The sequence below is a fragment of the Hippichthys cyanospilos genome, chromosome 10 (genome assembly GCF_059441005.1).
Source record: "Hippichthys cyanospilos isolate Australia breed blue-spotted pipefish chromosome 10, RoL_Hcya_1.0, whole genome shotgun sequence".
In the NCBI taxonomy this organism is placed as follows: domain Eukaryota; kingdom Metazoa; phylum Chordata; class Actinopteri; order Syngnathiformes; family Syngnathidae; genus Hippichthys; species Hippichthys cyanospilos.
The window spans coordinates 15762097-15777391 of NC_142378.1; the positions used below are offsets into that span (position 1 = coordinate 15762097).

At 38.1% G+C, this 15295-nt stretch overlaps 1 protein-coding gene across 3 annotated transcripts in view; it reads left to right on the forward strand.

The window, feature by feature from the left end:
- The window catches only part of LOC148417272 (discs large homolog 1-like protein), a 91819-nt gene that overhangs the window by 66471 nt on the left and 10053 nt on the right, over window positions 1–15295 (forward strand). For all 3 annotated transcript variants that reach the window (XM_088425038.1, XM_088425039.1, XM_088425040.1), the window contains 4 exons: window positions 6798–6912; window positions 11917–12099; window positions 13478–13541; window positions 14036–14051. In XM_088425038.1, the coding sequence (XP_088281164.1) occupies window positions 6798–6912; window positions 11917–12099; window positions 13478–13541; window positions 14036–14051 (378 nt within the window). The remainder of the gene's footprint in view (window positions 1–6797; window positions 6913–11916; window positions 12100–13477; window positions 13542–14035; window positions 14052–15295) is intronic.

Below are 15295 nucleotides of genomic sequence, written 5' to 3' on the forward strand. Positions count from 1 at the left end.
GTGGCATCTATAGACAATTATACACACTGTTGGGGCAAGGTCATTGGCTTGTCCATCTTGCTCAGTCCCTAAATGCAGGGTAAAATGGGGAACGATTTGCCGCTACTCGCCAATGTTTTCAGGGTCTGGTCATGTGACATTCAAAAGCTTAGCCGTCATTGCTCTTTACCTGAGGCCTGAGTATATGTATGAAATGTCATGTTCAGTCCGCAAATGGCAAAATGTGTTTTCTAAGGTATTAGTTGTACATGAAAAATCATTTGTTTATTAAATTATAAACATAACTTTTACTGCGGGAAATGTCTAATTAATGAGGATAAGATGTTGATGTGTCAGAACACTCAATTTTGGCAATGTCCACAACGATCTGGCATATCAGTCAGTGGGGCAGGTAATGGCCCTGACAACAACTTGATGTCACATCCGGTCCCAAAATGTCTATCCTTTCATACTAACTATAGTGATCTGGGGCAAACGGTTTTGGCAAATGCAGGATGAAACACAAAGCTAAAAAACAACTCTTTAACTGCTCCCTGCTCTGTTTGTTACTGCTTTTCATTTAAGGGGCCTTGGCAAGGCAATTTTGGATGAAAGTGCTCATTGAGTAATTTGCGAATCAAGTGGGGCAGTGACCAACCAAGTCCAGAAAATGATGATACAATGAAAAAAAATTGTCAGGTGCGTGCCTTTGAATTTGGCGTAACTGCTGCATTTCTGTCGCCAATTAGACTGGACCTCTACAGTATTGCCTGCATGTCATGAATTTTTAATCAGAAGACTTGAGATGGGCAGTATTGATCAGGTTAATTCAGGGTGTGTGTGTGTGTGTACGTGTATGTGTGCATTTGTGTTTGTGAATGACGTTCTTCTCATTGAAGTGTATTTCAGAGCATTTTCATTGTAAGATATTGAACATTTTAGTGACTATCTGGCCGTAGGTGCATAGGGGATTTATATGTAATGAAGGTTTAGAAACCTCAAAGAGAAAAGTACGAAAAGATCTTCACAGGTGTGGAATTTCCATGATTTCCTGGTGGGGTTTTTTTTTAGTCTGTAATTAATCAGTCAGATTGCACATAACTGTCACTGTCATGCGCTGTATACACACTTCCACATGACACACATAAACTACATACACACGCAGTCCCTGTCTGTCAGCAGCATTGCTGAGGTGATGCACAGAGGATTATTCCCACTTCTGTTAGCCTGCTTATTAAACTCAGCATGACTGTGTGTGTGGGTGACTTATGTATGTGCCGCATAGAAGTTATTAAGTAGATGATTAACAGCAGTGCTCAGCCAGGCTTTCACTCACAAATTTCGGAAAAAAAAGATCTCTCAGATACATACAATGTATGTTTGCGCTCTTTACGCAGTAAATAATGTATCCTTCTTGAGTGCCATTGTGAATATCCTAATTAAAGACAGATAGATATGAAAAGAAATTGCTGTGCTGGTGCAATGCACACAGTGTAGTTTGCACACTTAAAATGCATAATGCAATAAGGGGAGGGTACAAGGGAGGGAATATTGCTCCTCCTGGAGGAGTGAAGTGGAGCAGAGGACCAAAGATCGTAGAGGTAAATGAGTGGAGAGATGTAAATATGAGCCTCAGAGCTATTACTGTAGTCTTTGTCATCACCCTTCCCCCATCGTTTCCTTCTGTCCTCCCCCTCTGACTTATCTGACTTTCTCTTGAGGCTTTTTGCTCCATCCCTCATTCATCTCTTTTTGCTTACTTTGTTAGTTTGAGAGATGATGCTCACCGACCGTGACATTAGTAGGCGATCAAAAAAAAAGGGTCTAGTGAAATTATGGCAGTTGCTGACCTGATGTTTTCTCAACAAGTATAAACTGCATGTAAAATGCTGCATGCTATACTATAGTGCTTACTAATTAGTGTTTACTAATTTTGTAAAAAATATTTGTCACCGCAACATTTATGTCTATGTGGTTATTGAAGGCAGCTTGCATGTTTTTGTGAGATGGCACCGCTATAGGTTAACACACTTGAGCACACACACGCATCGTTTCGACGATAAGGAGGAAAAAGGAAAAAAGAGCACCTTAAATAGATGAATTTGCATCTTCAATTTATTTAACATAATTGGCAGTTCAAGGCGAGACCCTGCAACAGCTAGTGGAGCAACGAGCTTTGCTCATAAGTCAAGAATCACAGAGTCCATGCCAGCGAATAATCCATACTTCTGACAAGTATCATTCTTTTGAGGAATAATTAAAATAGGGAACGATGAAGAAGACATGCTAATTTCTAAGATGACCTAATGCTATCATGAAAGACCCAAAATATGTCATTTGTGCTTGGGTGAGTACAATTCAAAGAGTTCTCGCTGGGACCACGTTACAGTGAAGGATATCCAACTTTAAACAGCAAAATAGTTGGCAATTTACAAATTGTCTGGCTATATACTGAGGAAAATGTAAAATAATGCTACACTCACAGTTAAACAGGAAATGATTGTTACGGCATTGTGTACTGTAGCAGAAAATCAAAAAGTGAAAAGATTATTAAAGGGCCTTTATCATGGTATTTTAAACTTTCCACTGTTGAATATCTGCATATATGTGATGAAATCTTTGCATGTTGCTGATTGAATTTCTTATGAAATATAATGTTTGGTTTTTTTGTGTGTGGAGCAATAGTACTAACCAGGAAGTGAAACAACTTGGTTGACTGAAACCATGCCTAGTGTGTGGCTGACGCATCAAACTTGGGCTACAGTATGCAAACGTACTGTATGTGTGCAACTGTAACTTTACAAAGTCAAAAAACTCAAAAGTTGTAGTAAACAGTACTTCATATAGAGAAAATAAAAAGATTGTAGGAAAAGAAAAATGTCCCATCAACCTAGGCTTTATAAAAATACAGCATGAATGTGCTGTATAAATTCATCTGGTGCACATGGTTCATTTCCATTCAACCACGCTAACCTGTATCGTTTAGCTATGGCCTCTCCATCGGGTGCAATTTTGGGATCCGCACCACCTTTCATTTGTACTTTTATGGCAAATCCACTCTTGGATTGATGAAGGTTAATTAAGCAGTCCTCCATGAAATGTGCTCCCAAACACATATTTTCACCTCGTTGACATTTTCTACAGTAAAACTTTGTAACTAATAAATGAGCAGTTGTTGTTTACCGACTGCAAAATCTTTGCTTTCCAACTCCAGTGTAAAATCAAAAGTAAAAATAGGTCCAGCGGCTCGCATGTTGCGGGCGTGTGCTCACAATGCATGGGCGGTATCGAAGCGGTACAAGGGCCTTCCTTGTTTCATTTGCTCGTGCAGAAAAAGCATTGGATTTTCAGAAATGGGTCAAGGAAGGAAAATTACACTTCGAAGTGTCTAGGGTGAGAAATTAATGTTTTAACATGGTTGAAAGCTCCAAAAAGTTTAATATCCATGATAGGGGCCCTTAGAATAAGCGACTCAGGGTGTAGTTTTTCAAGAATATATATATATATATATATATATATATATATATATATATATATATATATATATATATATATATATATATATATATAAATATACTGGCTGCATTTCTCCATGGATAATATGATACCTGTGATGAGTGTCATTGCTGAAGATGAAACACTTTTTCATATTATCCATTTACCATCTTTTATCAAACCAAGACTGTTTTGATTTTTAGGCAGAAAAAAGCAGTTAATGAATAATTCCCCCAAATGAATTAAAAAAAAAAAAAAAAAAAAAAAAAGCTTGGTCAAGCTTATTGTGAACACGTGTGGGTGGTGACTGAGTCCCTCGGCCAAAGTAGGGCAGGAGAGCCTGGCATCACCTCGCTTTTCTGCTGCATGAGTGACCTGAGGAAGCAGCGCGTGCCTGCGTGCGTGCCGGCATGGGTGCGTGTGTGCGTGCGTGCGCCTTAAAGCAAGCTGCTGTCAGAGTAGGAGGAGCAATCACAGTGAAGAAGAGAGCGAACAAGAGGAGCACAGTAGAGAGCGCGCGTTAGCATCTGTTGTTCCTGTAACATCCGAGTGGCACTTAAACCATTTTTACATACACATATAATTTTTTTTCCACACATCCTTTCTTTATTTTTCCACTCGGGCATGCTTATAAGTGGACGTGCTGAACGCTTTGCCCTTTTTATGCACACGTGTGCTCTTGCTGGCTTTTTCTCACATCCTGGGACTCTACCATTGCTTTATACACTGACATTGATCTAAAAAGCCACCTCATCAGCATCATAGCGCACGGAAGCCAAGCCTGCCATCCGCATGTGAGTACAGCAGACACATTTGAAAGAGGCAAAAGCCGAACGGGCTGACTTGCTATTGTCCTGCCAGCTCCCATCGAAAAGACATTTGCAGTTTTCGTGTTGTTTTAGAGTTTGGCAGACGTGAACGTGAATGTCATGTTCTTTATAATTTGACACTGTCTTTCTTGTGAGAATCGTTGGAAACACCCCCATGGTCCAGTGGTTGATTACATTGTCAGTGATGCTGAAACATTGTTGCTTTAGTGTAAGTAAACACTCACATTTGCAGTTCTGGTTTTATCTGCTCCACTGGTTCGCTTATAACGATGCATAACTGCCACACTCAGCCCAGCATGATAGAACTTGACATTAGCCGTGGAAAATCGAAACTCTCAAACTCTAAAATTGTGATTATTCGAGTTCTTTGTTAGGCACAAATCTAACCTGAGGTGGACCAACAATTAGAAGCCTCTTCATCTGCTGCCGAACAAGGATTTTTTTTCATTTAGAAAGTTTAATATTCCATTGATGTAGCTGCCGTGCATGAAAATAACTTTTCAGTCAGACTTCATTTTCTGTTCTTTGCTGTTCTTTGCATTTTGCTTTTAATCCTGTGTTTCCCTTTTTAAACAACATGCTCAGAGACAGAAAAAAAGTGGCTGTTGATTCCATGGTGTGAAGGAAAAAAATTGATAATCCAGATATTTATATCCATATTAGATTTGATGAGCGTCTAAGATTGAAGGTAATTGACTGAGATCAATGTGGGAAAAAAAATCCCTGATTCTGCAGTTAAAGGTCACTTCCATTGTCCTCATGAGTGGTTATTCTCCTTCTAATTCATTCTATTATGCTCCTTGCATGGAATATGCATGAATTTTAGGAGTGAATCACCGTCTTTTTTCAAATGTGCCAGAAGGCTGATCTTATGTGTATGAAGGAAAATAAATGAAAAGTGTGACAGTAAAAAGGTTCTGGGTATTTTTGGTTTGTGTGTGTGCATGTGTGTGTTCACACGTGTGTTCGTGCGTTTGGGTGTCTTTGTGTTTCCCATTAGTTGTGTACCTCCAAAGGCAATTGAATTACATAGCTTTGATTAGATTCGGTACACTCTAATAGTTCAGGGACATACAATGGACACAGCAGCATTCATCAGAGGTCTTGTTGAGGGCTTTAGTGGTCATGTATAGTGTTCAGAAGGATATCAACTATATAATATATTCTTAATGTTATTAAGATGCACACACTATAAATAACAGCATCACTTTCTTTGCAGCATAAATAGAAACATTACAGAGGTGTTTATTGTTTATTGCAGAAGTACTGTGTGTGTATGTGTGTGTGTCTGAATGATCAAAGTTATGGCGTATGAATTATCAAAGTTATGGCTGTCGCTGTCTAGTTTTGTTAGAATTAATTATGTTGTGGAGATTAGTTTTGAGCTATTAACTAAACCCAGAATTTATGACAGCTATGTCTATTTTGGAATTTTTCAACAAAAAAAAGAAAAAAAAAAAGAAAAGCCTCAAGGTCTGGACTTTGTTTTCCCAGCTACCAAAAACACTCAAACTGCAGTCAAAATGTATGACAATGTGCACTATTAAAATATGAATGTGCAAAACGTTTAAATGTGTTTTTTGTCAAAACTAGGGATTTCAACTTGGCTTCATTTGAATTGTTGTATCTTTGTCCATTTTTTCTTAACAGATTTTCATTTTCAGACATAAGCCTGATTTTGTGAAAACATCACATATATCCATAAAAATATACATACATATACAAACATACAGTATGTGTGTAATGTGCATATATGCAAGTATGTATATTTACAGTCTTATGTCGATACTTTGTGCGTCACCTTTCGTGTCCTCAGTGATTTCCCTTTTTTTTTAAATTTTGTGGGGTGGTTTGTTTTTTTGTGCATTACCGTAATTCTACCTTTTGAAAGGGACAAAATAACGTGTTTATGCAACTTGTAAAAATTGGTCCGTGGAGAGGTTCTGCAGAGGGTTATTGTGCTGAGTGTGTAAGCCATTCACTGCTCTTTGCATTGATTGGCCAACTGCTAGCTCACTTGCAATTTATTGCTTGACATTCAGCTAGAATGGGCATACAGTGCTGTTTCAAATTGTATTCCTGTCTGAACGCAAACTACAGCTGCATCAGTTAAGATGACAAATGATCAAATTACGATTATGTATCATTGCGCTCCTGTGTTAAAGTGACTAAAAATAATATCCATCTGGGTGGGTTTTGTTTCATTCTAGGGTATAGATGAATTTGAGCCAAAACATTGCTGCTGCACCATTGAATGTCACTGCTGTTCTTTTTGGACAGCACTGTGTGGATTCAGTATGCATGTACTGTATAATATGCTCAGTGCAGCCATGTTCTTTATAGGGAGCTGAAGTCACATTTGTCATTTTGTGATTCATGGCATCCCATGTTCTGATTATGTTACATGTATAATGTATTCTTGTCTTGAAAAAGTGTGTTTTTATGAACATTATACAAACCTCTAATTTTCCTGGTATTTCTCTATGTGTGCAGAATACAGTTGTTTCGAGGCAAAAATCCATGACCTGAGGGAACAGATGATGACCAGCAGTGTCAGTTCCAGCTCCACATCGCTCCGAACCACTCAAAAACGCACACTCTATGTCAGGTAATACACAACATTCAATACCAGCAAACGTGATGGACAGAGAATGGTGTTTGTTTCATATTCCTTACGGTGTCATCCATCTCATCGACAGGTGATTATTTTCACCGTATGATATTTGTTGTGATTGTAGTGGGAAGGCTCTGGATATTGTTGGAGCACTCACAACATATTTGACTCCAGATGGACAGTGTTTGGAAGAATGCATTACAAAACTCATGTAAATACTGCAACACATTACTTTTTGCTGTAACGCGGTAGTGAAATATATTATCCACAACAATGCATTACAATCCATTTTTAGCCTCAAGGTGGTGCTTTTTTGTTTTGTTTTGTCTTGCTTTTTTTCCCAAAAAATTCTCCAAAAACGCCTCCAGATTAGAGGAGAGAATTCCGGGGCAAAACCCTACTTGCTCTTGTTAGTATCCACTACAGTAGAGATGAATGCGGCGGCAGCAGACGACCGGTTGAATATGTTGAATACGTACATAAGATGGGCATCCGCCCATTACTTTAAGTTCTTCAGAGATAAAACCATCCAAAACCATCGAGTTTTGAAACATCTCTCCCTAACTTAATCCACTGAAGTTGAATATTAACATTGAAATTGTTGAATGCACTCATTTTGTTTCCAAAGCATAAACAATGCATAACTATGCTGTGAAGCTAAGTATAGAGGGAATACAATTTATAAAAAAAGATGATGTATCTTATCATGCTTTTAAAGGTTTACAATACAATACAGATCAAATGATTTGTACTGTTTTTTGGCTTAAGTCAACCTTCCACTGGATGTGTATTGAGTGTAATGATTGATGAATGAATTTAGATTGGCAAATCCATATTTTCAGTTATTTTGCTGAAAGATCAAAGTAATGCAATAGTAATGTAATGCATTACATTTTGAATACAGTTTTATTGTAATGTAACTACGGTAATTATTTTGAAATGACAGTAATAAGTAGTAAATAATGCATTTCAGATTTTAAGTAACATGCCCAACACTGCTGGTGAAGTAGCAAAGAAATGAAAGACCTCTTTCAATTGCTTGCCGAGTACTTCTCGATGTATGTAATTTTTGTAAAAAGCACTTTGATCCCCATCCATCCAAGTGCTATTATTGCTGTAGGAAGAATCTTGCACTGTCAAAGCAGGTGTATTAAAAGTAACACAATTGGTCATCAAAAAAAGACTGACACAAGATATGGGTTGATTTGACCCAACCTATTGTGGTGTTTTACATAAAACAAAAGGTTTTATCATTTTGCGCAAGACAACCTCAAACATTGGGTTGTTTTATATAAAACAAAACATAGGGTTAAAGTGAACCACATATTGGCTCAGTCCCTTGTTTGACCCATACTTGGGTTATTTTTAGCTCAAAAGAGTGTGCAATGGTCACAAGAAGGGAGGGATGTTCAATAGCATATATACCACTGGTACTTTTCATGACATCAAGACAAATCATGTGAAGAAAAATCGATAAACTTCATTTTAACAAATTTCCATGACAGCGTTTGTTGTATAGCAGAAGATGGACCCAAACCAGCAGGCGTGCCCAACTGCAAACTGTATGGACCTATAAAACATAATGGCAATTTTCTTTCATCTTTTTTAAAGATCCCCATTTCATCTTCCATATATTCACTCCCCAGAAAAAAAACACAAAAACCCAGGTTATGGGTTGATTTGACCCAACCTAAACATAACTGATGAAAGGCAAGTTAGACCCAGTACCTGTAGAAAGGACTGGAGTGTCTTCTTGAAGATTTTTCTTCCAAGTTTCTTGTTGGTCGAAATGGAAGGGCTCATTTTGTCTAGTTTGGAACGGGCTAGGTCGTGCACTTGGTTATCAATAAGTGTGAAAACAGGCAAAGGATGTGGTGTCAGTTGAATTCCAACACTGACAGAGTTCTTCATCTCAACTCTGAAATCCAGAAGAGAATAGTTCGAAGACAATTGAAATTTGTGTTGGGGTTTGAGTTAATGCCAAGGGGGATTAAGGGGGCTCCGTCTGTTTTGTTGACACTTGAGTTCAATCCAGAGGTGGGTGTGGTTGGGATGTCTGGGAGAGTTTCTGATGAGTGGCGTCAGAATGTTGTAAATCCAGCGATGGGCGGAGCTCAGAGTTTGGGCACATGAGGAGAGCTCCATCTGTTTGCGAGCGTATGGTGGGGGAGTATGTTTCATTTTGTGCTTGTTTGTCTTTTGGCATGATGCCAGAGTTCGTTCTTAGCGGTTGTGCATTATTTTGTCTTTTTTTTGTGAGTGCTGAATGAAAACTATTGAAAGGCAGTAATTTCATCCGTCATTTTTAAGTGTCCCCCATCTTACTTGAAAAGGCTTCGACATTCCCAGAATTTGGAAAGATTCTCTAAGTTTATTGTGCGAGAAGCACACTTACTGTATTGTTCAAAGATTGGGTACTCACTGCCATTTCTCTCCGCTACATCCTTGGACCTAATAAATGTGTGTTAGCATGCTCAGGTCCAATGTTGTGAGACACTGGTAATACGTTTGCAAAGAACAAATTTGCCAAAACCTTTAGTGGAGAAGAGAGACATTTTGTTTCTAGACTTGCTTCTATCAGTTGTTTTGTGAGAGGCATAGTCATGTTATCGTGAGGTACTACCAACGAATATTCAAGAAATGGCCACAGCTGGACCAGCAAACTTTGGAATTCATCTAAACATCAGTAGAAATGTATGGAAAATGGTATTTGTTTGATCGTCGTCTTCATCTTATATTATTCATCATTAATAAAAATCAAAGATCATTCAAGATGTAACTCTCACTTTCAAAAATTGTATAAAATCGGGTCAAAAGACTTACAAGAGTTTAATCCTTAACCTTGTGTGTGTTTGGTAGACTTCATGTACAAGTACTGTAATGTAATGTTAAATTTCTGGTTGTGTAAGATGGTCAACCAAAAAAAAAATAAAACCTCAATTCGATCTGTTGAACAGTGCCACGATCGATGTGGTTCTTGACTCATGTAATTTGAGCGAAGAGTTTCCTATATGTTCTTATAAATTACTAGAAAAAATATTGATTACAAATTAAAGTGACATTGATCTTAATAATAAAACAAGGCCTAATCAGTGTAACAGCAACAAAAACATTTAAGTCATCAGGTTTTGCATCTATGAACCAATGTAATACAAGTCTTTCAATTATGTCACCTTCAGCCTGCCGACTCAGTATTAAATTAATCGTTCCACTGAGCCTTTATTATTCTAATTTTAAAAGGCATTGAAACAGTTTTATTGGCCAACTTTTAGAAATATAAAAGGCATCCATCCATCCATACATAATCTCACTAGGGTCACTGGCCGATGGGCAGTAAGCGCGGTGAAATGGTTTCCAGCCAATTGCAGAGACAAACAACCATTCACACTCACAATCACACTTAAGGGCAATATGGAGTGTCCAATACATCTACCGTACGTGTTTTTGGAGTGTGGGATGAAGCCGGAGTGCCTGGAGAGAGTAGGCTCAGAGAACAGGAGAACATGCAAACTCCACACAACAAGGTCGGAGCCAGCTGGAATTGAACTTGGGACTCTGAAGGCCTCTATCAAGATATTTTAAACTAACCTCAGTGAAATCTATGCATATACCTCACATTGATGATTTAAATCCTTATCAAATGAAGTAAAAGTAAAAGTGTCGTTAACTGAAGCTGAATCACTCAACGTATGGCTGCCTTTCCCCCTTCCTTTCCTTGCATCCTTCGAATGCCGACCAGCCACAAAACATCCATCATTCCATCTTCTTGACTGCTTTTCCTCATGCGGGTCGTATTGGTGCTGGAGCCTATCCCAGCGGAGTGAATGAAGAAGCCAAAAACATAGTTTTATTGATATCACAATGAACTAGACTGTCAACAATCCAAAATATGTTAAAAGTAACAGCCATTGCACCTATCAAACATGTCCTGGTGGGAAACCAGTTTTCATAACGCAGTTCTCCGGGTGAATTATTTAGTCCAAACGTTGATTGTCTTGCTGTGTGCTTCCAAACACACATTTTTAACGCTTGGAAAACAAATGACACATTGCTGTGCAAAATCTCTCCTGCCCAACTCTTTAATGAAAACTAAACTAAAAGACGTGGATAGGGTCAGTTTATATTTGCTCTTGTACTTCCCTGTGATGTACCAATTAGACGCAAATTGAACAGAAGTCCCCGGTGCTTCCAATGCAGAATAAGCAAGGAATGATTAAAAAAGTGAGATTAAAAAAGGAAAATAACACGGGGCTGTTTAGGGTGAGTAATCATGTTTTTCTTTTACTTTAATTTCCTATACCTCTCAAGAGCAACTATATGCCATTTTGAGAATTTTTTTTTTTTGGAGCGGGACATGAACGGGGGTCCTCTGGCTCCAAATAACAAGTCCTTACAGATGAACTGCTGCCAGCCCATTATGATTAATATTTGATCCAAAACCTTCAAATATGTGGAGATTTCTAAGTATTGGTAGACTATATCTACCTCTCTGTCTGTCGCTCATGAATTCCCCTTCCCCGTCGCTGCTCTGTTTTATTGATGAAGGCAGTGGGGACTTTAGGGGATGTCTGTTATTTCAGCTCTACTTCGCCCTCACACACGCCGCTGTCCTATATTTCCACGTTGTTTCCCTGTGGATGGGTTTGGAATTCTGTGGTGGGTTACAAAGACAGATCATCATTCATCCATGCACACACATGCACAGACTGTCGACACACAGCACCATAGTGGCGCACAGAGACAAATTTGTACCCAGCTGTTGTGTCATTTCATCTTGCTTGTGTTCTCAGTCAAAATGTTGTTATTTCCATGTTAAGAGTTGATTTTCAAGTTAGTGTAGTTGGTAAAAATAAGCAGATTTATTTAATTCATGTAGTCAGCTTACAATGTTTTACGTGTGAATGCTTCATGCATTATTGACTGTTCTCCCTCGCAAAAAGTAACCACTGATGTTTTTGCCACTAAGTCTAATTTTGTACCCTGATGTCTTTCTCGCAGAGCGCTGTTCGACTATGACGGAGGTGCGTCAGACTTGAGCACCACCAATCAGATTCTGCCCTTCCGTTTCGGAGACATCCTTCATGTGAGCAGTGCTGGTGACGAAGAGTGGTGGCCTGCACGTCACCTCAGCCCTCCGCCCCCAAACCGTCCAGAGGTTGGAGTCATCCCCAGCCGTAGAAGGTTGGTGGAAAGTGAAACGTAGCCAATGAGCAAATGTCAGCCTGATGGCAAGTCCCGGAATACTGTCTCTTCTTAACTGCCAGTCATCTATTATTGTTCTGGGTTCATACATTACCTGGAAAACCTCAAATTGAAGATGAAAGGAATAATTGCTAATAGTCCAGACTAGAGTATATTTAAATCATGAATAATAGTGATTAGGTCAGTCCTGGTAAGAAATAATTGGAGCTGACTTCACAAAATTATTTACTGCATATTTTTTTTTCTCTCAAATAGATAGTAGGTAGTGATTTAAATTCTGTTACCACTCAGTGAAGGCTTGGGGAGTTGATGTAGGAGGTGGTAGACTGGAAGGTGAATTTGTGTTAAAATGTCAGCGTACAAAAAGTGGGAAAGGGGATTGGAGAGACACTGCGTGTGTGGGAGTGAGTGATGAAGTGAGTAACTAGAAGGTGAGGGTTTGTTTTTAATTATTGATAATCTAGTAGATAATTAATAATAATATCCAAGTTTAATAGATCACTGTATGTGAACCGTTTGCATCCATTTACATTTTTCCTCCCAGTGTTATGCCTAATGGCGTGTAAATGCAGCATATTCATTCACACAAATGATACTATCTGTTCAAGAGCTCTTTTACACATATAAAAGGTGCAATCCTCAATGAATGCTGTTAAGCAAATTGGGCTGTGCATTTGCATATATTTACTGTGCTATGAGATCGGCACACTACACGCAACGCTATCAAATGCTCGATCCAAATTTTCCTGGAGTGGCCCTTCTTTCATTTCATTGTGGCCTGCATGTCAAATATTTTGTCTACTACTGATCTAGCTCAATGGTTCTCAAATGCAGGGACGAGTACCTCTGGAGCTATGTGAAAGCACATAGATATTGTAGCACGTTAATTTCATTTTTTTAATGCTGTGACAAGAGCGGTTCGTTTTTGTTTTGTTTAGAGCTAATTAATTGTAACATAAAGGAACTTTATGCTAACTGGTGTTTTACTGACTCCTCTGGAAAATAGTGTATGCTTTTTTTTTGTTTAATTTTCATTCGGTTGCACTTTGTCATTAGTCTAATTTTCTTGCAGATGAGCCAGAAATAAAGAGATGATGTTACATGATTGCTGGATAAAATACACCTAGGGCTTCCACTACAAATGTAATTCCAGTGTTTGTAAATCAGGCAGTTTTTTTTTTTTTTTTTTCCACCACAAATGCTTTGCTATGGCTAGGGAGTACTTGGCTGAAAAAGTACGCACAGGGGGGTTACATACTGTACTTATATACTGCACAAATATGATGAACATTCAGAAAATGCAAAGTCAAATATATATTTCCTGCTCAAAGTTTATAGCCCACCTTCTCTTTTACAGGGCAGAGAAAAAAGAAAGGGCAAGGTTAAAGACAGTCTGCGTGACAAGGACTCAGGATAGATCGGTGAGTACAAATTTAACCGTATCGATTGGATCGACGTCTTTTTTTGATTATTTTTACATAATACTCTATTACCTTAATACAAATTTCAAAATGCAGTCATGGCAATCTGTGCTTCACATAATTCATAGCAAGTTGTATACAGTAGTTGTATAACGTTGACAGGGAATAAATAGGTCAAGTTCATGGAAGTCAGTTTCATCAAATTGACTTCAACCCTTTTTTTATTAGACAATGATGTGAAGAGAAGGTGTGCCCCCCCCCAGTCTTGCACTTGCTATTGATATCTCTGGCGTGAGAACTCTTTCACACTGTCTCCCTGCTTTCCTCTCACTTTGGGGAACAGCCGCTCCGCTTTGAGAAGGGCTGTTGATGAAAAAGGTTTCTTCAATTTGGATGTGCAACATAACGCAATAGCGATATAGGGATACCATTGATAACATGAGGTTATATCTTGTGATAATCCACTAACTTTCTTTCTGTGATTCTCCACGCAGGATCAAGATGAAAGGGGTAAGTAAATGTGCTTTTATTGACCCCTGCTGGCCAGTGTACAGTATAGCCATTTCCACAAACACAGGAATCTGCTTTTCATTTAACCCTCACTTGATTTTGACTTGACGCTCTTCAGTCTTGTGTTGTGTACACACTGACACTGTCTATAACCGAAATGTATCAACAGCAATGCCTCATAAGACATCAGGAGCTTAAGATTCTGATAGACAAGCAAATATGGAGCCTCGAGTCATTTTACACACCCGTAGCCATCATTATTATTATTATTATTTTTTTTTATCATGAAGCAAACTTAATTATCATGAATTAGTCGTTAAATTAGTAAATTACAGAGCATGGAATAGGGGATGTTTTTGTTATGAGTGATAATCTGTCAATTAATATGGGTCTTTATGTTTTTAATCAATGTGAAGGGGCTACTCTTTAGTCTGTGTGTGAATGTGTGCAAGGGTACAAATGTCTACTTTTGTGTGCTTGTTTGTATACGTGGGTGTGTGTGTGTTCAGAGGTGGGTAGAATAGCCAACAATTTGACTCAACTAAAACAAAACAAAAAATCTGTTCCAGTTCTGAGTACTTAGTGCCTTAGGTTTCATTCATGTTTTTAATCAGCATGAACGCCAAACAGACAAAAATATAAAATAGAAATTCACAAATTCAGATTTCACAATAATTTTCTTAAATAAAATGTTCATAATAGACAAACAAAGGCTAGTTCATTTACCAGAAATAGTCGTAAATTAACTTTTGGTTTTCACGCATGAAATGGCACAAAAGGCTCACCAGGCAGAGATTAAAATACTCTATTAAAATGTATATCATTGACATATACTATTCAGTCAGCTTTTTAAAAGTCCTCATTTTGAAGAGAGGTTGACATTTTTAGACAGATGGCGCATGACATAGCTTTCCTTTTTCTAAGTCCATCCGGTTTCTTTGGTATTTATCCACACTTAGGTCACAGGTGATCAATCTGTAAAGACAAATATCGCTGGATTTGTGTGGAATTGTTGTACCCCCTGTCAAAGAGAGCATTTGATTGGTAAAATAGTGCCACAAAAAATTCTCTGACCAACATATATACATCTTGTAAGGAGTAATAAATACTTTTGATGAAAAAAAATCCTAGTAGAGAGCAAAATATATCTCAGCGCAAAAATAGTATTGCAAAACAAAACAAAAAACAAAACAAAAATAAAATAAAAGTATGTTGCATTAAGTCCATCCGAAAGCTTTCTTAAG